Source organism: Parasteatoda tepidariorum, chromosome 5 (assembly GCF_043381705.1).
Source record: "Parasteatoda tepidariorum isolate YZ-2023 chromosome 5, CAS_Ptep_4.0, whole genome shotgun sequence".
NCBI classification, from domain to species: Eukaryota; Metazoa; Arthropoda; class Arachnida; order Araneae; family Theridiidae; genus Parasteatoda; species Parasteatoda tepidariorum.
The window spans coordinates 74415014-74439827 of record NC_092208.1 but is presented as its reverse complement, the minus strand read 5'-3'; the positions used below and the strand labels follow the sequence as shown (position 1 = coordinate 74439827).

At 28.6% G+C, this 24814-nt stretch overlaps 1 protein-coding gene and 1 long non-coding RNA gene across 4 annotated transcripts in view; both read left to right on the top strand.

Annotated features, from left to right (window-relative positions):
• Positions 1-5054, top strand: part of LOC107436898 (mitogen-activated protein kinase kinase kinase 12) — a 58226-nt gene extending 53172 nt beyond the window's left edge. The window contains exon 14 of the mRNA XM_071180605.1: positions 4841-5054. Within this exon, the coding sequence (XP_071036706.1) occupies positions 4841-4915 (75 nt within the window). The 3' untranslated portion in view covers positions 4916-5054. The remainder of the gene's footprint in view (positions 1-4840) is intronic.
• A 6521-nt stretch (positions 5055-11575) lies between these two features.
• Positions 11576-23282, top strand: LOC107436900 (uncharacterized). 3 transcript variants are annotated; one of them, XR_011636733.1, is made up of 5 exons: positions 11576-13485; positions 14986-15223; positions 15842-15981; positions 19363-19496; positions 21326-23282. It is a non-coding gene; the product is annotated as an uncharacterized lncRNA (long non-coding RNA). The 3 variants fall into 3 exon arrangements; XR_006225219.2 differs by having other exon boundaries at positions 11593-12379; positions 14986-15227; XR_011636732.1 differs by having other exon boundaries at positions 11593-13485; positions 14986-15227.
• Positions 23283-24814: the final 1532 nt, after the last annotated feature.

Here is a 24814-nt window from a genome sequence, read left to right as displayed (position 1 = left end):
TCATCAATTAATAAACATGTTTTTCTCAGAGGATATTTAGAAGATGAACCAAAACGATTGGTTGATGGTATAAGTATTATTGCAGATACATATGAAACCACTAAGAAGCTACTTATTGACAAATATGGTGACAAAAATAGAATCATTCAATCTCATTTGGATTTTTTGGAGAATTTAACGCCAATCCGAAATCCATCGCCAACATCACTGAATGAAGTCTATATTGAATGCAACAGAAGGTTACAGGCTCTACGTGCTTTGGGCGAAGACATTGACGCATACGGTAGAGTTTTATCTCCTAAAATTTTACGTGCATTCCCTGACGATATTTGTTGCCGATGGGTTATTCATGCNTAGATAGTATGTTTTTTTATTTTAATTTTCTAGCCATCGTTGAATAGCCGATCTAATTTAGGGTTTATAACTACCTATGTTCATGGCCGTAGCCTAGAAATTTTGAACTCAATCAAGAAGACAAGGGAACTCCAAGATTAAGTATTGAGAGAAATTTACCTTCGTGGAGGACTTTTTGATGGAGCTAGCCCGCATTTGCGTTACATGGTGAGGAAAACCACGAGGACCTTCCACTGTTAGCCTGACGGCAAGCGGACTCTAATCCATGATCCATCTACCACTGAGGATATTTTACCTCAGCACTGTGGTCGGTGCAAGCCGGATGCGGAATTCGTATCGAACCCGGTTCGCCTCTTTGAAAGACAAACGCTCTTTCCCCTGAGCTACTATTTTCTATATATGATAGAACTATTTCTAAAATCTCACTTTTTTGCAACAAATTTAATGGTATCGATATATATGCTTCATTTTTAGACCATACAAGGGTCATGCTAGGTGTTGCTAGTGAACCTTAATTAATTGTGATAATAGGTACTATTCGCTTTAATTAAAATGTAACAACCGGTGTTTATAGTGCTTTTATACGGGCTGTTTCATATTGAATTTTATGGAAATAAAATATACTAGCGAAGGCTATCATTACTTTAGTGTGGAAAACCAATTTACAATGAAGCTGCTGTTTTTCAAGCTTCGATAGATGTTCGATGTTTTCCTCTCCAGTTACGTGGCAAATATCTATCCTGTATTCCAGTTTCTGCCTCACTCTTGATAAAATATCCATAGTTGATGATTGATGCGTTTCCGTTGTCAGCTGTTTCAGTTACTGGAACAATAAATACTTTCTCAAAGTAAAAAAAGACGATCTCGACAGGAGAAAAAAACTGTGGCTTAACGTCTATGATACCTCGTCCAATTTAATGAACATTCGTTACTCATGGAATAAGAGTGCAACATATTGATGCAGTATGAAATTGAAACCACTTTCTCTAACTGAAGGAACGATCATTCTGGTAATGGCATAGAAGGAAAATATATCAAAAACACGTCTGAAGCAGAACACGTTCACCTTTAAGGAACAACGCTAATATTCCATACACTATGTGGATTTTTCATGATCTAAAATCGGAAATATGGTGATTGACTTTGCCAGTAACGTGATAAGTGGTTTCATCCATAAACACAGCTCAGCTCGCTAAACCATCCAGCTCCAGCTTTTTTTGGAAGTTCTTACAGAAAGCTATATGCAATCGTCTGCCTGAAGATTTTATCGCCTGCATCATCTGAAATCTAACACACAATGGAGTATATAACACACGACAAACAGTTGTTGAAAACGCGTTCAGAACTTGCACAACGCGTTTTGTGGAATTTGGTAAAAGCGTTTTATATTGGTATTGGCTGCTGTTAACCCTGGGCTGATTTTTTTTTCTAAGCTAAGTAGCATATATCCTGAAACTGCTTCCTCCACATCCACCTTTCGAAGTTGTTGTCTCTCCTGTTTCATCAATGGGTCAGTTCCCCAACACGGAGCTTTTGGAATCCGCTCCAAACTGTTCCTTCCGTTGTCGTTCGAAAACAAGTTGAAAAGTATAAACGGTTTTCACTTTAAAAGAGGAGAGAAGAAACACTTTTTAATATAAATAAATGATTTTTCTGCAGAATTCTAATGTTTTGGTAACAAACTTCTCATTTTATTATAAAAAACATTTTCCAACGCTGCACAGACAGGATTTTTTATCACTTTTTCATCAAAATTTATATAAAATATATGTTTAGAAATTGAGAATTTGATTGATGCATTTAAAGTAGAACAATCAAACCACAATCAGCACGGATGTTCCCTTAAGTTTGTAAATATTGTGAATTGCATTTTATTAATCTTTAAGATTTTAACTATATTATTGTAGTTTACGTTTCTGAAGAAATATTTAAAATACTGATTCCTGTGAAAATTATGAATATCAAAAAATCAACCGTTAAACGATTAACAAACGTTAACCATCAAACTATAAACTTCTCAAAAGTTGAAGAAATTTTGAGCGAGCTCCAAAAGCTCCTTGTCATGGAAGCACACCCATTGGGGCTATTTTGATAAACAATGTCACTCAGTGATTTTGTTATAAAAAAATTCTGGCTATTGCCAGTTAAAATTTGCATGATTGTAGTTACAGAATGGGATGCCTGCAAGTGACGTAGCATGGGTATCTTGATCCTGATTGGTTGTTGAAACGTGGCATTTGTTTACGTTAGAAACTGTTCTTTCCTTCCCATTTCGAATAATCCAAGTCTGTCCAGTATCAATTTTCATTAGTGACACATTCTATATTCTTTCACAAAGATTTCATCACTTTCACTATATATTTCTTCCTTAACCCAAAAACAGGCACGAAGCCATGTAAAACATAAAATTATGCATCGAAGTTGCCAAACAAAACAAAAATATATCACAGCTACAATAAAATACCTAAAAAAATAATAAATTTATGTTAAGAAAAAGACATAGACGAGGAGGTATTATATTTTAGCAAATTTACTGTGCGATACGGTGTAGTATTTAATTAACTTCACGTTAGTAAATATTCTGAATTATGTGGATATACTTAGCTCGGCTTTTATTAGCCATCTTGTTTATAAACGATGAAATGGCGCTGAGATCGAAAGTCACGTATCTGTGTATCAGTGATTGTCTTCTTCTCGAGTTTCTCGTACCCAACTAGTTTTTTTGGCTACATTAAATTACAAAATTTGTTATCACATTCAATCTGAAGCCCTCTGTATTATTTATTCCATAAAATTTTATAAAAACAATGTATACAGCTACACAATTCCAATTCTCTACATTAAATTACAAAATTTGTTATCTCGTTTAATCTGAAACCCTCTATATTATTTATTCCAGTTCTTTTTCACGATTTTATAAAAGTAATGTATACAGCTTCCATTTCTTTACATTAAATTACAAAATTTGTTATCTCATTTAATTTGAAACCCTCTGTATTATTTATTCCAGTTCTTTTTCACGATTTTATAAAAGTAATGTGTACAGCTTCCATTTCTTTACATTAAATTACAAAATTTGTTATTACATTCAATCTGAAGCCCTCTGCATTATTTATTCCATGAAATTTTATAAAAACAATACACAATTCCATTTCTTAATATTAAATTACAAAATTTGTTATCTCATTTAATCTGAAACCCTCTGTATTATTTATTCCAGTTCTTTTTCATGATTTTATGAAAGCAATGTGTACAGCTTCCATTTCTTTACATTAAATTACAAAATTTGTTATTACATTCAATCTGAAGTCCTCAATATTATTTATTCCATAAAATTTTATAAAAGCAATGTATACAGCTGCACAATTCCATTTCTTTACATTAAATTACAAAATTTGTTATCACATTCAATCTGAAACCCTGTGTATTATTTATTCCAGTTCTTTTTCACGATTTTATAAAAGCAATGTATACAGCTTCCATTTCTTTACATTAAATTACAAAATTTGTTATTACATTCAATCTGAAGTCCTCTATATTACTTATTCCATAAAATTTTATAAAAGCAATGTATACAGCTGCACAATTCCATTTCTTTACATTAAATTACGAAATTTATTATCACATTCAATCTGAAACCTTCTGTATTATTTATTTCAGTTCTTTTTCACGAGTTCATAAAAGCAATGTATACAGCTTCTATTTCTTTACATAAAATTACAAAATTTGTTATTACATTCGCCGCATCTGAAGCCCTCTGTATTATTTATTAGATAAAATTTTATAAAAACAATGTGTACAGCTACACATCTTTACCTTAAATTACTAAATTTGTTACCTCATTTAATCTGAAACCCTCTGTATTATTTATTCAAGCTCTTTTTCACGATTTTTTAAAAGCAATGTATACAGCTTCCATTTCTTTACATTAAATTATAAAATTTGTTATTACATTCAATCTGAAGCCCTCTGCATTATTTATTCCATAAAATTTTAAAAAACAATGTATACAGCTACACAATTCCATTTCGTAACATTAAATTACAAAATTTGTTATCTCATTTAATCTGAAACCCTCTATATTATTTATTTCAGTTCTTTTTCACGATTTTATAAAAGCAATGTATACAGCTTCCATTTCTTTACATTAAATTACAAAATTTGTTATCTCAGTTAATCTGAAGTCCTCTGTATTATTTATTCCAGTTCTTTTTCACAGTTTTATAAAGCAATGTATACAGCTTCCATTTATTTACATTAAATTACAGAATTTGTTATTACATTCAATCTGAAGTCCTCTATATTTATTCCATAAAATTTTATAAAAGCAATGTATACAGCTGCACAATTCCATTTCTTTACATTAAATTACGAAATTTATTATCACATTCAATCTGAAACCCTCTGTATTATTTATTTCAGTTCTTTTTCACGATTTTATAAAAGCAATGTATACAGCTTTACAATTCCATTTCTTTTCTTTCAGAATTCTTTACCTTCGTCACGTGTCCCAACCAATGAGGATGGAGACTGCGTTCCATTAACCGCTTCCATTTGGTAGTTGACACGCAATGCCATATATACGCTAGAATCAAGTGCAAATATAAACGAGTCCAGTGCCTATGTCAGTTCAAAGTTGATATTATTGGTACTTAATCAAGCATATTTCATGCTCAAATAAGAATGTGTATTTTTTAACTGCTAGCATAAGGACTAATATTATTTATTGTGAACTCTTTGGTCTGTTGTGTGTTCTGCACCAAATTTATTTGTAACTGGTGTTCATGGTTTTTAAAAACGGAAAGACTGAACTCATTTCAGAAATGTTAAAAATGTTGAATGTTGATGTGCAGAGATTTATCGTATTTTTAAAAAGTTGAAGTAGGTGTTCTATGTTTAAATTGCATTCATACCAATACTGTGTGAAATTATTTTTTAAATAGTAGATAATATGGTGAACATTGTTAATTTTTTTAATATGATTCATTCCATTCTAACATTTCCTGCAAATAACGCTGTTGTTTCATTTCTATTATCCTGACAAAAAGTTGTAATTATAATTAGGTATAAAAAATTTATTAAGTTTTAATTAAATTAAGGTATAATTTAATAACAATAATAAAGGTTTTGTTAATGTAATAAATTTTTTTTAATTAGAAAATTGTTTATGGCGTTTAATCATGATTATATAATATAAGTTTAACTTAATTGTAGCAGAATCAACAAATTATTTTCCATTTTTTTTCTTATAATAGAACTTGTTTAACAGTCTCTTAATTGAAAATTTTTTTTCGTAGATTTTTTTTAATGTCTGCATTAATTATTATTAGTGGTACATTTTTCCTGCTTTTAAAAAGTTTGGCGATGGATTGATTAATTAATTGATAACTCAAAATCTGTAACTCGTTTTGTTAATAATGTTTTATATAAAATACGAGATACAAATGAAATATTTAGAGGCAAAATATGCTAGTTGATATTTTAATGAATTTAAGAAGACCAGCTTAAAATTGTATCGAAGCACCAGCAAGTTTTTCACTATTCATTTTTACAATTGAAAAATGCCTTGAAAAACATTTTTGACTTGTACAGTCTAAAAATATGTTCTTAAACCTGAAAAAAATGAATGTCACTTAAAATGGTTCTTAAGCTTGAAAAGTTAACTTAAATTGTTCTTAAACCTGGAAAAAAAATTGAATTACATCTAGTATATTCTTAAACCTGAACTATGCTTAGCATGATCTGAATGCGAATTACTATATTACTCTTAACTTATTCTATTACCTGAAAAATTTAATGACACTTAATACTGACTTCTTAACCTCGAAAATAAATTGAACGATAATTAACAAGTTCTTTACCCTGAAAAATTAAATTACCCTTAATATGGAATTAAATCCGAAAACTTCAATTACGATTTACATGCTCTTAAAACAGAAAATTTGAATTTAACTTTATTCCTAAATCTAAAAAATTGAAATGTTAATACGCGTTTTGAAAATATATTTATACTTCATAACATAATTTCGAGGACACAATAATGTTTGTAAGGAAACACAAGCGATAACAACAGTTTTGTACTTGCTGCAAAAAAATGCATGAAAAACAATATCTAACATATATAGTGCTTTTGGAAACAAGTTTATTTACATCATTCATAAAATTTTTGATCCATCTATTATAAGCTTTGCTACAAACAATGTGATGAATTCATAATATATTGAAAACTGACAATCCTTTTTCACTTCTCAAAACATTAAGCATATAAAATAACTTTTTGAAAGAACATTGAATATGTGCAACAACAAAAGCAATCTTATTTATTAATATTTCTATAGCTTAATAGTTAACGAGTATCTAATTTCATGATGAATGTTGTATTAAAAAGGCCTTTAAAATACAGACGCATATACAGAGTAATATCCGTTTTTGCCTTAAAGTGTTTTTGAAGTGACAATTATGTTCAGTCTACACGAGAAAATAACTTAAAAGGTGTCCCGTAAATACTGACATTTTGAAAAAAACTGGAATAAGATAGAAATGTATAGTTTGCCTCTTCCTGACAAGGAAATCAGTTTTATTCTAGTCCGACTTCAGAATTACATCCAAAGCTTGTCAACAGATGGCTCTGTTGATTAGGGAAATATATAACACAATGTTTCTAAAAATGCAACTTTCATGCAGCAAAAACGTGGAGCTATGTAATAACAAAATGAGCAAAACCCCATGCAAATATTTTCAGTTAGTCAAGTTTAGCATGCCTTAAAAAATTTAACTACAGTTTTTCCAGTCAGTAACGCCATCTTTTGACCAGATTTGTAACTAATTTTAAAATTTAGGGAAACTAAATTATCTCGTTTCCTAATAAGAAAGCATAAAAATTTATATTTCTATAATTACTTAATTGATTCTTCAAATTTTCTATCAGTTTTGGCTCACACAGTTGAAAATGTTGGTCGACTTGATATAAGTGAAATTATTCAGGGTAGACCAGACTTTAAAAAAACAACGCCATTCATTATTTAGAAGACTACACGAAATTCATTTGTAGAAGTGTGCGAAGTTTTAACTTTTTTTTCTTCAAATTTCGTGCTTTGAAATAATGTTTTTATAAAATTGTGTCATTATTTTCCTTAATAAAATAGGTTTATATCTTTTTATTTGCTTAACTAAATATGAAAGTTTTTAAGTCTTATGCACATTTGAATGTCAATCGATTTTCCAACTGAATATTTGTTAATAATTTTATGAAAATAATCCAACGATTTTACTTTCTTGAGCTATTTTTACTTTTATTGTTACTACCAAGATTTTATACCACTAAAAGATTTTTAAATACTGCTTCTCAAAAGCTTTATATTTCAAATATGATGTAATATTTTTTAATTGTAATATCTAGAGGATTTTTCAATCAATTCATTAAATGATAAAATGATCAATCAATTCATTAAAATTCATTAATATGATGAAGGCTTCGAATGAAATTATGTTCTAAAAAAAGTCAAAAGAATTTTATGTCAGAATTTAAATCATTTTCAACCACTACAAATTCTTCTAACCATTAATTTGTTTGTAATATTATTCTAGATCAAACTTTGTTGATTACACCAAAATCTTCTGAATTTGAGGTGAATTTCAAACTTGAATATCAAAAAAGAAAAATTGTTCTGAAAAGCTTCAAGTTAAATTCCTTAATTTTATTTTTCCTTGTAGACTATAACGTGTCAAACTGCTGTATTTCAATATAACAGTGTGAAACAAAAATATATAAAATTAATATATTATTTCGTGATTATATAATATATTATTATTTTATATATAAAATATTATTTCGTGGTTTATGAATGGAATTTCAAGTTGCGTAATAACTTGTTTCTACTTAAATTTCGATGTTTCAACGCAAAGAGAAAAATTCCTTAAAAAAAACTAATGGTATTTTTTATTCTATATTTAGATCATTAAAAAACAAGTTTTTTGAAATTAAAAAATGAATATTTCTGATTCGAAAAATGCTTACAAAAAAATTGCTTATTACGATTATTGCTTCTAGTAAAACTCTCCTTGAAAATTACCTGTCTCTGAATCCTTTTAATTGTTTTATTGATTCTTAGCAAGTTGCCAGCCTCAGGACTTACAGAGTGTGATCGAAGAAGACTTAACGCCTTTTCATGGGAGTTTTTATTTTTTATTCTTTTACACTTGAGTAGATTAAAAACTGTAAATTCAAAAGCATGATTTTTTTCCCTTTGAATTTACGCACAATTTGCGGAAAGATTTATTGCAATATGGTAAGCTGTAAAAACAATACAGGGTGTTCCTAAACAGCCACTCATATATTTTTTTAAAATCCGAGTCAAAAATGAAGTGAGAAAAAGAACGTTTAGTGTTGGTTAAATGCATATTTAAGAGAGTAAAAAGCCAACTCAAAACATCGAAGTTTATCGAATCACAAGTGAAGAAGACGGAGTGAAAACAGGAAACTAGTTTGATTGCCTGATGAAGTTGAAAAGTGATACTAACAATGGTTTTTTCCTCTCTGTTTCCTTCGGCAATCCAACAGGTTTTGGGGTTCTTATTTCTGCCTCACTTGATAGTGATTCGTTTTGTTTAAATGGAGTCTTTGTTTTTTTCTTCCTTTGAATATTAATTTGAAACCTTGAGTGTGTATATTCTTTTTTGACTTGATTTTCTTCTAGAAAATTTATAACATTGCTGGTCGTTACGGAACACCCTGTATTTATTTGGTATTTAAAGAGTATTATAAATCAATAAAATTCCTTCAAAGCGATGTTTCTTATTTTTATGTGTGTTTGAGTTCGTTTAGCAATAATTTTAAATCTTAAGTACAGTACCTGTTATGAGATCCTTTGATTTTACAAAGAAAAAAATTATATTTATCTGTATAGTTGTTTAAAACACTTTGTGCATGTATTTAACCTTCTTAGAAAATAAAGTTCTGTGTTAGATCCTCTTTTTCTATTTCCTGTTTGTGTTTTAATAACAATAATAACTACAGGACTGACACGGAAACGACAGCATGGATACACCAGATAGTATGTTTGCTTGAAGTTGATAGGACAAATAGTTTAGAAGTTATAAGGGCCTTATATGATGATTTTTTTAAATTTGTACATATTTACGCATTGAAACTTTATAACTTCTAAGCTATTATGCCTAACAGCAAGATTTAAGCTTCATTCGATTCATCGTGAAAAAATATGCAGTAAACTTGTCTGACATTTGACAACCTGTCGGATTTGTCTCGCTAGAACAGCAGTCATCAAACGGTGGTCCTCGCACTACTGATGGTGGTCAGCGAAATAATTGTAAACAAACGAGGATTTTTACTTCGCTTGCGTCAGTAAAGTTTCCCATTGATGTGAGGTCACACTGATGTAATATTATTCCTTTTATTACAATTATTAAATGTAATTGCAATTTACTTTTCTTTTTCTTCTAAAAAATTCCGCTAAAAACATACAGTAAGTTCATTTAAAAATTCTGCGATACTGAATAAAATTTTTAGTAAGAATAATTTTTAAAAATTACAAAAACACATCAATTTTGTTTGGGGGAGGGAGATATTTAAAATCCTACTATAATCAATTGGAGAACTTTTTCCATCTTCCAAAAAAAATAATAATAATAAGGCTGTGGCTTATGAGAAAAATATTTTCTGCTTGTTGGTCCGTAGAGATCAAAAGATTGGCAACCGCTGATCTCGATAGCAAAGCCAGATTCGTAAATAGGTACATGTCAAAAACTGTTTTTTGTACACTTACGACCCTTATACTTTCTAAACTATTAGTTCTAACGACATGTTTTGGTTTCATTAAATTCGCCATAGAAATATATGGAAACANAAGGCTGTGGCTTATGAGAAAAATATTTTCTGCTTGTTGGTCCGTAGGGATCAAAAGATTGGCAACTGCTGATCTAGATAGCAAAGCCAGATTCGTAAATAGGTACATGTCAAACACTGTATTTTGTACACTTACGACCCTTATACTTTCTAAACTATTAGTTCTAACGACATGTTTTGGTTTCATTAAATCCGCCAAAGAAATATATGGAAACAATACCTCACTTATCTAGATAGTTTGTAAAGTATGCCCTCTTGGCAAGTTCAGATATCGATATTGGGCATAAACCAAAACTTTTAAAGCAATTTCCCGATTTCTCCTGATTATTTCTGTAATGACCTACTTAGAAACTAGCCTAAATGGGGCACTATCACAGTAAATTAAGAAACTTCTTCTTTGACTCTACAGCCTGTCATTGGCCAAGCAGTCTCAGTCAGTCTTCTCCATCGAGATCTCCCTGTCGCAATGCTTCTCCTCTAACTAACAACTCGAAAATGTTTCAATAATTTTATCAATCTGATACATGGTCGTCTCCCTTTCAAGCAGTTATTTTTTTAATTTTGGAATGTCATTTCTTTTACTTTTTATGACTACTAGGGGTGAGGGTATCTTTCTTACAATTACTTATATTTATATAAGTAATTATAAGAAAACAATTCGTTTAAATACAATTTAATATAATTGTTTATAACAATTGTAAGAAAACAATTGTTATAAACAATTGTAAGAAATAATTGTAAGAAGATACAATTGTTATATTTATATCGACAAAATCTCCCTATCAAGTATTTTATTGCNTTTAGTAGGAACAACACAACCTGTGACGTAGGCTATATTATACCCAATTGTTTATAACAATTGTTATGAACAATTGTAAGAAATAATTGTAAGAAGATACAATTGTTATATTTATATCGACAAAATCTCCCTATCAAGTATTTTATTGCTAGAAACAATGCATTTAAATCATAATAAATAAAATGGAGTTCTTCCGATAGATTCTATAGTGTGCAAAAAAATTTAAAATTCATTAACTCTGAAACTAATTTGAAAAATGGTCAAAAAATTAAGATTTGTATATTTCTTTATTCTAAGCTAAATTACATTTAAGTTATTTTATTTATTAAACTGAGCCATAAGTTAAAAATTCCCTGATTGGTTAAAAAAATAAATAGCAACTGGCAATCGAAATGGACCACAGATGGTAGAGAGCAGAACACTCTATATATGGCTACACTTCGCATACTTTCACCATTAGCGTGTGGACAGTCATAGGAGAAAGAAGTACGTTACTTTCTGTCTTGATTCTCAAATAGATTAAAAACTTTCAAGTCAGAAAACTGTATGGAACTCAAAATTTCATGAAACATAGTTCTTAAAGAAAGCGTCTTGGAAATTGTAGAAAATATTTTTGACAATTAAATACAAAAAATGTCATGAAAGGGGAAAATATCGTAGAACATTCCCGTAGAACTGAAAAGAGGAAGGTCTTATTGTCACATGGAACCGGTCTTCTCCCCAGATGACGTATTCAAGTGTTGCAATCGCAGATTCTTTTATTGAAGGGAGGGGACTTAAAGACCACTTCTACTGTCTGCACTTTTTTTCGCTAAGAATGAGAATCAGGGAGTAATCTCACTGCTTGCGATTTGAGTGGATGCATGTACGAGCACTTCGTCTTGCGTCTAGTTTAAAAATAATCGCAAGCATGTCTAGGGCATTTGAATGCAGTGTGAATGGTTCCTGAGAATGGTAAAAAATATTTTATTACCCTAAATGTTTTCTCTCACTCTTTGTTGAATGGATCTTTCTCAACGGTGATTGGAAGTTTGGGAATGACTATTCACTTGAGAAAAATTCGCTCTCATTTACATACGAAAGAATTACAGACATTCACACTGCGTCTGATTGTTGAAGCGCACGCTAATGTTTAGAAACTGCGTATGCGCGAATCACTTTCACGTGCGATCGAAATTGAAAGTTGTAAGCAGTGAGAATGCTCTAGAATCTTGTATTAAACTAAAAAGGTTTCAAGCGAAAATGTTGCGTAATTTTTAGTGGCGCGCGAAGTTTCTTTGGTTCTGGTTTCTAAAGAACTCTTTTATGTTGATAAAATAATTAATATTTTTTTTTATTTAATAGCTTTATGAATGCGCGCTAGTGTAAGTGTTATACTTAATTACAAATAAAAAGCGTCTTTCTATTAAAAAACAAGTGTAAATGCTCGAAGAATGGTAAAAAGAACTAAATGAAGTCAATACTCTAAAATCGAATCAACGTAGGAAGACGAAAAGTATCAATAAAGTAACTTCTGTAATAGAGGACCAATACTAATTATCTCCAAGATCATCATGAGAGCGCTTTGCTTCATAATACAAGTCCCATTTGTAATGTTTATTGCAAATTAACGCCAGAAATCTTATTGGAGAAACCCCTTTACACAAGGTTGGCAAGATTTTGCCGCAGGTGGAAAAAACCATGGTAAATACCGGTAAAAACCGTCCTGGCAAAAACAGGTTTTTGCCAAGCAAAGTGGCAAAAAGTGGCAAAAACCTATATTTTCCAAGATGAGAGGACAAAAACACATTTTTGATACAAAATTATTCCTAAAATTGAAATATATACTATAAATATAAATAATTACAAAAAAATTAACAAAATTATTATTCCATAATTAAATGATAATGTAATAATATATCATTTTAGTAGTTTAAAACATTATTGATTGGAAAATTTGTGATTATTCTCTTTTTTCCAGTGAAATGAACTTATTTTAAATTAATATAACTATAATTTAAAGCATAAAATATCTATCAATATGTGTAGTTAATTATTGTACAAATAATAATTTTTTATAATAAATAATAATATTATACAAATAATAATATTTATTTATTTGTAAAAAAACATTTATTTTAGGATTCTAAAATGAAAAGAGATCACAAACTTTCAATCTTTTAAAAATTATTACCATTATATTAATTATTAATATGTTAAAAATAATTTTTTCATGTAATGTATCAAAATTATTATTCCTTATGATTGATTTAAATTTGTTTCAAGTATTTTGTAATAATATTTAATCAGCAATTTAGATAATTTGGTTTTTGCCGGTTTTTACCAGGTTTTTGCCACTGTCCTGGCAAAAACCCCTTTTTGCCGGCAAAAACTCCAACCCTGCCTTTACATAAAATTGGGCCAAACGTCAATTAATTCTCGAATAAAGATTTTCAGAAAAAGCCAGGCTTATTATTAAAGAACTCCTACGGTACGGTCCAAACCTTAGTTCAAAATATTCTAAAGGCAATTATTTTCTTTTTGAATATGTTCATAAAAACGAATGTAATTTACAGTAAAACAATTAATGAAGATGCGCAGATGTTTATGTTTAAAATGTTGAAACACCTCTTTGTGTGATGAAATAGATGTGAATGAAATACTCAAATCTGTTACTCATTCAATACAACAATATTTCAGACTTTTCATGCCTACTGTTGGAGTTAAGCTTTAAAAATAGACATTAGTTAAATTTTCATTTTGTTATATAGCTAAGTTGATTGTTAACTCAAAGCCAAAACATAAATATTTTCCTCTTAAAAGCTTTATCTTAGCTGTGAATATTAACAAAAATGAGCTCTGATTTGTGTGAGCAAGTTTGCTTTTTTACAAATATACACTAAGCAGAGTTTATTGCATAATAGAGCCAATTAAACATGAACCTATTTCCTTGCTTCAGATATCACCTTACTTATGAGGCAAATGTATATGTTCAAATCGAAACAGTTATGAGACTCTTCTCCATTCTTGTTGTGTATTATCACAAGTAAATCAGTGTACTCCTTAAGTGCAATTAGAAAGGCAACTTACCCCCTTCTTTGCCCTTTTTCTAAAAATAAGCTGAACTGCCTCTTTATTCATATTCAATTTTAAAAATTTAATTAACAATCAAAATAATGATTACACACTGGTTAAATTATTTGTGTTTCTAGGTTTTATTCTGATTATTATTGCAAATATTTACTTTGTTAGGATTATTCTCAACTGTTTAAATTTTTATAAGTTGTCTTTTTCTCAGTTGTATTAATAAAAAAAAATTTTAATTTTAAAATTAGTATTTAAGTAAAAAAAATTTTTTTTAAAAAATGCACTCTTAAATTTTAATTTCTGTATAATTTTCAGATTGTCTCTTAATTGTTTTTTATTTTTTAGAAACTACTAAAACTTTTTTCGTACTCTGATAAGGAGTCAGAATTACTTTTTGATTTATATGCATAAAATAGCATAAGAGTGTAATTTAAAAATTGTTGAGGATCAAATTTGGTTATTACGTAATATAATACATTTTCATACATTTTTACAGCCTTAAGTATGTGCCCTTTCCTGAGAGACAGCACACTGCCCTTTTTTTGTTCCTAGGGAGAACTCTGAATTAATTAAATATAGATTACTTTTTAAAATGAGTAGAAAGAGATAAAACAATAAAATGAATTAAAAAATTGATAAAAGGCNAAAATTAGTATTTAAGTAAAAAAAAAAAAAAATTTAAAAAATGCACTCTTAAATTTTTATTTCTGTATAATTTTCAGATTGTCTCTTAATTGTTTTTTATTTTTTAGGAACTACAAAAAATTTTTTCGTTCTCTGATAAGGAGTCAAAAAGACTTTTTGATTTATACGCATAAAATAGCATAAGAGTGTAATTTAAAAATTGTTGAGGATCAAATTTGGTTATTATATAATATTACAATTTTTATTAAATTTTTTGCAGTTTTTCCTTTTCAACAAAGTACCCTTTTCTGAAAGGAAGCACTTTGCTCTTTTTTATTCATAAGGAGAACTCTAAATAAATGTTTGGTACTTATATACTATTGCAAGCATATTGGCGACACAACATGACAGCCGTCTCCAAAAATACTATTGGAGCTATCCCGGCGGATAATACTGTAGATCAAATTTTTATCATTTCAAAGTTCTTTAGTAAGGTAGGAAGAAACAGAAATGGCAAAGTAGGTAAGATAATCTCATTTCTTTCAAACTTTCTAATTTCCTTTTGTGGAATAGTTTAAGAAAATTCATTGTTATTTTTTTTGTTTTTTTTTTCCAATTTTATTAATGGATATAAACTTTAAAAGCAAACAAAAATTAAAAAGAAACGTTTGTTTCTCATTGTTATTTTTTAAAGGAATTAATGTTTGACATATGTTAAGAATTCAAGCAAAATTCTCAAATAATAAAAATATTTGTAGGGCGAAATGCTAGGTAAAGTGATCCAGTAAAAGGAAGAAAAAAAAATGCAGCTCAAAAAGCATCTAAAATATTTAAAAAAAAAAAATTAAAAACATGTAAAATAAGTTTTAGAAATAACTAGGCAGGAATTAAAAATTACAATACTGGAAGAAAAGCTGAAATAGCCATATTATAGTAAGAAGAAAAATTGCCAAATACTTCAGAAATGCTATTTCTAAATGAAATAGATAAATATACCATCATTATATAGAAGTACAATAGGTTTAAAACAGTGAAGAAAAAAGTAGCATCAAAATAATATTTTAGGTAATACAGTTGTTGAAACTTTAAGTATATATACAGAAAAAATCATATGATAATGAATTTAAATTTTACAGAATGGGTACAGAAGCATCAAGTGTGTATATGCAACTAACACCCTGAAACAAAGTAAAAAGGTGTTACATAAAGAAATTAAGTCACCAAATTAATTTTGAAAGGAACTTAGCCTATAAAAGTTTATGAGAATCATATGAAAGTAAGCAAATTGTTTTCAAAAATAGTTGTTGGTAAAATTGCATGAAAATATTGTTTAATTTAGTTTCATATATCGTAAGAAAGTAAAATGCATTTTTGTAAGATGTTTAGATGTAGGTAATATAATTTAACTTGTACAATAAGTTAAAACTGAAATACATTTTATTTTTTTCAAGAGGAACTTTTTAATGTATGGAATGGATAGTTGTTAAAAATAAAATGTAACCTTTAGAAATTTATGAAAACAGAGGAAAAGTTAATGTAACAAGTGCAATTGAAAGTTCCTAAAATTCAAATGCCCAATGAAAGTAGATATTTACATGACTAACCGTTATACCATATTATTTTAAAAAATGATCATTCAGTGTCTTATAATAACAGAGAAAACTGATGTCCCCCCCCCCCCNCCCCCCCCCCGTCCGAAACAATTAAAGGCTTGTTTATAACTAAATATATTTTGAACCACATTAAAGCAAAATTGTTAATATGAAATATCGCTCTACATGAAACACATATTTGGTCATGTGAGTCAATCAATAAGTATTGTACTTTGTACGCTTGACATGAAGGTTTCAAACTGATTATAACTTATGAAAGAGAACTGGAAATATAGATGTAAGCACAGATAATAAACATGTGAATAAAGTAATTGAAAAATCTACTGCAGACTATTTCATCTCAAAATAAAATTTATATATTCACATTATATTTTTCATCTGTTATTTCTTATAAAATATTTAAAGGTTTACTAAAAATTTTAAAGCTTATTTTCTATGATACATTAATATATATATATTGTATAGTACATAATATGTATTGTGAGTAAATAATAAATTGTTTTTATAATGTATCGGATAAGATGAAACTCGGTTAACATCAAGTAATTCATAATTATGATAATTCCGCCAATTTTTCATTAACAGGTTTGGAGTATATCATTTCCACATCATGTCATTAATTTTTCTTTACTTTTGTAGAAATACTTATTGAACCACCGATAGATGGCAGCGTTTATTGTTAATTAAATTGTAGCCGCAACTGTAAAAAGATATTGTAGAAAAAGAGACATCTACACTTTTTGAAAGTAGTTATAGCTGTAGTAGCTTTTTGTCCTGTATATCTCGTGTTATAATATATTTTTTTGTTACTTATTCCTTTGTAATTATTGAGTAGTTTTCCTGTTTCTCAAGAAACCGAGAAAAATGATAAATTCACTAATAGTTTAGATAAATCTTCGGTGTATTTCATAACTCATTAGAATTAATTAAACTCGAAAAGAGAAAACTTTTATAAAATATTAAGTATGAGTGCCACTGCAATGTTTTTCTTGTTAAGTACCTTCTCAAATATCTTACTATAAAAAATTACACCTGAAATCATGATGTCATTACCTGAAAATATTAAATTAAAGTTGTGATGGGGTAATGATTTAAGCACTGAGCTATCATATTGTAATTCTCGGGTTTGATCCTTGTTTACCATTTTAAATCTATCAAACTTTAGAACGATGGGTATTTGCTTGTCTAGGAAGCAAGCTAATGGCCAGTGCACAATGTTCCAAACGTGGCTTCAATCGAGGCAATATGGCTAATCTACTTGACTCCTTAGCAAATGAATTAACTGTTGCTAAGATACTTTATTTAACTTTAGATTTGATAATTTCGAAGGAGGCTTTAAACTCATAAGTCAGTAGTCGCAATGTTCTCCCTAAGTGTTTTTCTAGGAGGGTGCCCCACCCTGGCTACATTTTGATTCCTATAAATGCAGCCTCTTTGCCGTTTTAATGAAGATAAGTTGCCATCCTTTAAAATTTCTGCCTTTTTATTCCTATTCCATTTAAAAAATAATAATTTACTGTTCAAATATAAAGTACGCACTGCTAAAAATTATCTATATTTATAGGTTTAATTCTTATTATAATAATAAATATTTACTTTGCTGTGATTATTCTGATTAAATTTTTATAAGTTTCCCTTTTTCGAGAAGGGATATAGTAATGAATTTGTGTAAATTTTTTTTGTGTAAATACTTTTTTTCTTAAAATGTACCTTTTAGATGTTTATTTTCTTATAATTCTCAGTTAAAATCATTAAAAAAAAAGCCTTGAAGTTATTTATCAACTAATAGTTTTTTTAGTTTGCTTTTTAAGAAACCAATTTATGCACAGTAATTGTCTCTTAGCATGCCTTTAATTATTTTTATAATAAACTGAAATTTTTTATTTTATTTTAATGAGTGATAATTACTTCTTGAAATATAAAAATGAAATAGTATAAAAGAGTAATTTAAAAATTATTGAGGATCAAATTCAGTTATAACTTAATATTTATTTTCATGAAATTTGTATGGTATTGAGAGAGGGAGCTCTTTTAAGAGGACGCCATACCGCGGAAGAAGATTTCGTCGCAAATTCTCTCTCTCCTTCATTACTAATTTGAAAGAAAGANTATTAATTTATAAAAACCACTATTTGATTGACTTATAATAGAAAGGGCGGCAAACTGGAGATCGCCCCGGGCGGCAAAAGTTCTAGGTACGCCACTGCTTCAAAATATTACCTTCATTACTAATTTGAAAGAAAGAAAAAGTAAGTTCAGGCAATCCTAGAGTAAGTCATGAAGTTTCAGTTGCTGAAAAAAATACTTCAAAATATTACCTTCATTACTAATTTGAAAGAAAGAAAAAGAAAGTTCAGGCAATCCTAGAGTAAGTCATGAAGTTTCAGTTGCTGAAAAAAATACTTCAAAATATTAAAATATACTCAAATTATTAGAAGAGAACTTCATCGTTGCGTAATCCTTAGTCATCTTCTCACAATTTATTTACATTTGTATCTTTTAAAATTTCCTTTTCAGTATTTGAAACTTCATGGCTCACTCTAGGTTTGTCCGAACTCACTTTTTCTACACTTTGAATTTTGAATAAGTAATGAAGGAGACAGACAATTTGCGATGAAAATTTTCTTTCGCGATATGGCGTCCTCTTAAGTGTCCTTTTCTGTGAAAAGGCACTCTGCCCTTTCTTATTCCTAAAGAGAAGTCTGGTAATTATCTCCTATATTTCGGTTTACTATGTAAACTAATGTTTAATTGCGAGACTATTTTCTTAATTTTAGCATTTTTTTTTTTTAAAAAGTATATTATTTTAAATGTTTTGCTTTAAATCAAGTTATTGAGCTAGATTATCGATATTGTCATTAAAATTTCTATTTCTTTTTTATAATTACCATTTTAAATTTGTACATTCTCTTTTCAAATTGACTTGAAAAATTGGTGTAGGCCCTGTACTGTGATTATCAAATATTGTGTTTAATAAGAGTTGCTTATAAGAAATTACTTATTTATTTTATTTTTGCATCATGTAAAATTTTATTTAACCCTAGATTCATAAATATGCATCGGAGATACACTACTCATGAACATTTTTCGTTCTTCCGTAGTACGACCTATTCACTGTAACTTCATTCACCAGAAACCTGAAGCCGAAAAATTTTCAATACTGCAGCTGCACTACCAGGTAATATGAAAAAGGAAATTTTGCTATATATTTATGTGTACTTTGGTGTTTTTAATTTTAAATTTTTAATATGTAAAGAAACATTTAATATTAAAAACAACAAGTATTTTAATAATAAAAATGAAATTGAATTTTTGATAATAATATGTTTAATATGTAATATAGTTATTAGATGTTAGAATGAAGATAAATACTGCATAAACCGAGCAAAATAAAATAATCAGCCAGACACAAATTATTTATAACTGCAGAACAGAAATTATGGCAAGGATAGCCTGGCTAGTAGGGCGTTGGGCTCATGTCTGAAAGGTTGTGAGTTCAATCTCCCCTGGTCGAAGACTGCCCATGTACAAAATAGTGACTGGTGCACGCTAAATCTGTCGGGGGCCCACAGTCCTAGTTCCCATAACAGATCAATACCTCTGGAGGTGCTGGATCCGAGATTGATCGTTCTCTGGTTCAGGTCAAAATTAGGATCTACGGATGGATGGTTTGGATGTGTCGTCCCTGTAAAACGGAATGTGAGGTATGTGCGGGGGTGATTGTGCTCCGGAAAAAATCCGGATTTCCAGATTTTTTCCCTAACCGCGCTCCGGAAATCCTAGGTCCAGAAGTTTAAGGAAATCATAGATCACATTTATGTATAAAAATTCTTTTATATTTTATTGGAAAATATTAGAACTAGAATTTATACTTCGCATCTTTCATTTGTAAATATTTTTTCTGGTAGAATACTTAATGTGATTGAAGATAAAAGTAAACTTATACATAATTACTCATATAAATTATGCTGTATATAATTTATTTAGAATTTAATGTTCTGAAAATATCAATGATTTAAATTTATAAAGACATTAATTTTTTGAAATGTGCCATTACTGATTTTACTCAAGAAATTTTTAGGATTTTTGAGTTGGACTTACAATTACCCTTGTGTTGTCTCCCGATCATCCTCTGGACTGTTTCCGAGACTGTCGCCAATAGCACATTTTACAGCTCTAGTGTGACGCAAATAAAAATACCAGTACGAGCAGAACAAAAATTAAGAGAACGAAAATTTTCTATATATTTTTTATTTAAAGCCTGAAAGATTTAAAAGGAAAATAAAAAGATTATTATTAAAGAATCAAAAGTGCCCTAGAACATGGCAAAATTTAGAGTTCCAACTACAGGAGGTACAAAGCTCTGGAGCACCCCATCTCAGAGTTCTTGAGATTCGAAGTGACGCCAGCCACATGGTAACCAAATTTGACAAATAGCAATTTAAAAAAATGGGCTACCAACCACCATTTTGTTTTGTTGTTAAAAATGCACCTCCATGAATATAATTATTATTTTGTTGATAAATAAGAATGAATATTTTAAAATATTCTGAAATTTACTTTATTTTATACTTATAATTTCTTAAAATTTTTCTTTAGTTTGAATGAGCCTTATAGTGTTCCCCATACTTTGAGAAATGCTTCAGCAAAAATGCCATGCATTTATAATATTACAGTTTTTGTTTTAATTGTTTTAAATTTTCATTTCATGAAAAGGTGGCTACATATTTTAAAAAGTGGTGACTGTTACAAATGGTACAACAGGCCAGTTGCAAAATTTTCTAATTTTACCCTATAGGGAATGCCTAAGTCCCTATGTTCTTGTTATAAATGACTCTGGTTATATTAGAAAAGAATCTTCTTAAATAAATAAATATTGATTTGAAATAATGATTTGCAGAGAATATCTAAACTAACTTTGAAGATGAGCAGTATTATGGATATTGGTAATTAACTTATCTGTTTGTAATATTAATTAAATATTCATTTCCCTGTTTTATATTATAGACCTGTAAAGAACGAGCAAGATGCAAATTGTGTGATGCTACAGAGATACCAGAATAATTCAACTTTCTTGAGAACTTACTATTTTCTGTAAGCGTCCTTTAATTTTGGAGTTTGTGTTTTCAATTGATTTACTACAATATTTTGTCATCTACCAATGAAATAATGTGTGTGATTGTTATAAAGATATGTCTTATGATCAATGGAAGTTAAAAAATAAGAGGGATGCGTGTATTCATTAAACCAACAAGAAAATGAATGCAAAGGCCATATTCAGAACTAAAACCCAGATCACTTAAGTAAAAAGTGAATAGATATGTAGTGTTGTGTTATAATTGTTGTTTAGTTTCCAATTATACGGGAATTTAAAAATCAAAATAGGTTTCTTTTCAAATTTATAAGTGCAGTAAATTTATTGATGTTGAGCTTGTTGTTGATGCATGTATCCTTGGTGACGTGTGCACAAGTTGCAGTGGTAAATAATATGTGATATTAAACCATAATGTCTTATATTTATCAAGTTTTGTTAACAGTAAGATTGTGAAAAGGGTAAAAAGCTCATTCCTAACTCTCTGTAAGCAAGTTCTCATGAAAAATTTTTGAACAACAGTTGTTTCACAACACAGCAAAAGATCTTTTTTTTTTGGTAATTTATCAAAAATGGATTTTATCAAAAACAAAGCCAAACTAAACTGAAACAGATATTCTTTGTAATAATTATCTTGTGACAGATGAAAACCTAAAGGTTGTTACAAAATTATGGCATGCATATAACACCAAGAATTGTGATGTCAATTTTTTAGAAAACAGTTCAAGAAAGAAAATCTAAAAATATAATTTAGCATTCAATTATGTCACAACATTATGCAATTAATTATCTGTCATAGTTATTGAAAGAATAATTTGCGATTTAAATTTAGGAATTAAAAGAAATTAAAGAGGTAGGAAATAGGTAATGGCTTGATAGGATCACTAATGTAAGTATATATCATGGAAACTACATCAATTCATAGGTTTTTCTTTTTTTTAAAAAAAATAAAGAAAGCTTACTAACTTGAGCTAAACACACACAACCATTAAAATCATACTGTTGTCAAACAAAAATCTATTGACAATTTGAAAGAGTATTTATCGATTGCATAATTGATGTTCTTTGAAACCCTTTTACCAAGAGAAATAAATAAAGTACAGTGTGACTTCCATAAACTTGAAACAAATCTTTAATTTCAATCTATAAAATCTCGATATAAGATTTCTCTGAACTTTAAAACAAGCTAATAGCTTTAAATCTTTTAGGAATTTTCAGATTGTGCAACCCCTCCTCATCTTTAAGATATACTATATGTTAAAACAATATGATATAGTTATAAAAAAAAATTCATTTATTTGTATCTCTGAAACTAACCATTTGTATTTATTAACATCATAACTTTTTTATTAAACTGTATTCTTATGTTTCATAATGGCTGCCTTAATATACATTTTCAGAATCCTTGTTGAAAAGAATACAGAAAAAGTATTCACATTAGGTACCAAACGTAAATATTTATGCTAAGAAATAATAAAAACGCTGAATTTAAAAATATTTGTTGTCTGTTATTGATAAATTCGTATGAGATTTGATATTTTTATATGCCTTTTAATGTTATTATTTTTCCTTTATTAGTTATAAGACAATTGAGTTATTACAAAAAATTATATGTTGTGTTCAAGATAGTAAAATTTTTGCTATTATACAGTTTTAAATATTTGAATAAATTTCTTAAGTGCACTTTGTATGTTACTTTTGTAAAGTTTAAGCAATATTCTATAATATGCATGTTTCTTGGTATTTTTCCAACATATCTTTCGATTAACACTTCTGATTTTAAAAAAATAAGTGCATTATAATATTACATTATTTTATTGTAACATTATGTTGTGTAATTTAATTATAAAATAAACACATATTTTAATTCGATTTGATAACTGTTTTCCTTTTTTATATAATTTTAATGTTGTTCTTAGTAATGAATTTGTATTTTATCTATACTTTACAAAAATGCAAAATTTCTGGAAGTAAAGAACTAGCATGTTGATTTTATGTTTAATTTTTCTAAAATAATGGACACCAGATACAATTTTTAAGGTGGCTAGGATTTGTAAACCCCTGTATGCATATATATATAATATTTATTCTTATTTTTTAATGAGTTGAGTGTAATTGTTATTTAGAAACGTAATATCAATTGTGATATATTATGTGATATTTAATTTGAGTGGATAGCTTGATTTTTGTTACTACTTCTATTTTTTATTATAAAATTTATTTATTTTTCTTATAAAAAGAAGAAATTTTAGTATTGCTTATTGTTATTTTGTTTTATAAACATTACTATTGGATTAGTCATTATAGGACATTAGAAAAGTGCTGTAATGTTATGATTTATAAAAAACAGTGGTTGTAAGCTTTTATTTTGTTACACGTATTTTTTTTTCTAGAATTTATTACTTTATTTGTATACCCAAAATATTATTTAAATCTCTATTTTTTAGTCCATATTTTACTTTGTTTTTCTCTAAATTCTCTTTGTTTACATTCTTGTTATTCTCATTTTTTTTATGTCCAGAATTTTATTTTCTTTAACATTTTCATTATTTTGTTCTAATATTTTTTTCCTTTCTTTTCTTTTTTTTGTTTACTTCCTTCATTGGTATTTTTATTGCAAACATTAACCAGGATTTCAGGAGGAATGTGTAAGGACAAGTTGCTTTTATAATCAGAAAAGGTGACCAGTCTTCTAAGATTTTGCATTACAATCTGTTTAACACAATTAATCACTAATTGAAATCCAAAGAAAGCTTTCAAATTTAATATGGTATAAGGTAAGTCAGTTGTTAAAATTTGACTGACCTAGCTATTTTCCTTATTTTTAATCTGAAATGCAAGTTTGGTTAAATTGCAAATAACCTTTTGTTTGTTTTCATTAACAAAGTTTTTCTTTCTTTTTGGGCATCTAGTTTTTCAGAAAGTTTAGTTGGGATGGTATTTAAAGTACTACCTGTGTCAATATTTAACAAGATAGTTTTATTACTCACAATCGGGTATTTGTCACATTTATTGTTTTCATTTCTATTTTGCACGTATCCGGATACTATTAATTATGAATTTTGTGGTTGGTCACTTTCTTGTTTAGGCTGAGTTTGATTCTCAACCATAAAAGAATTAGGTTTGTTTATTCAATCTTGGTCCCAATGATAAGCATTAGTTATTCCAAGTTTATTGCAATATTTACAGGGCTTAGGAGGCAACTCCTGGGAAGCCTGGGCGAAATGACTTGTTTGTTGTTTATTTTTATGAAATCTGACACTTTTTTTTTGAACTCTAGGTATAAATTGGTATTGTTGGTTGAAAATTTTTGACTTGGTCGGACAAAATTTTGGTTTTGTCGAGGATTATAATAAGTTGGACTAACTGAGTTATTAAAGAATGGCCACCTCGGTGTCCAGCCT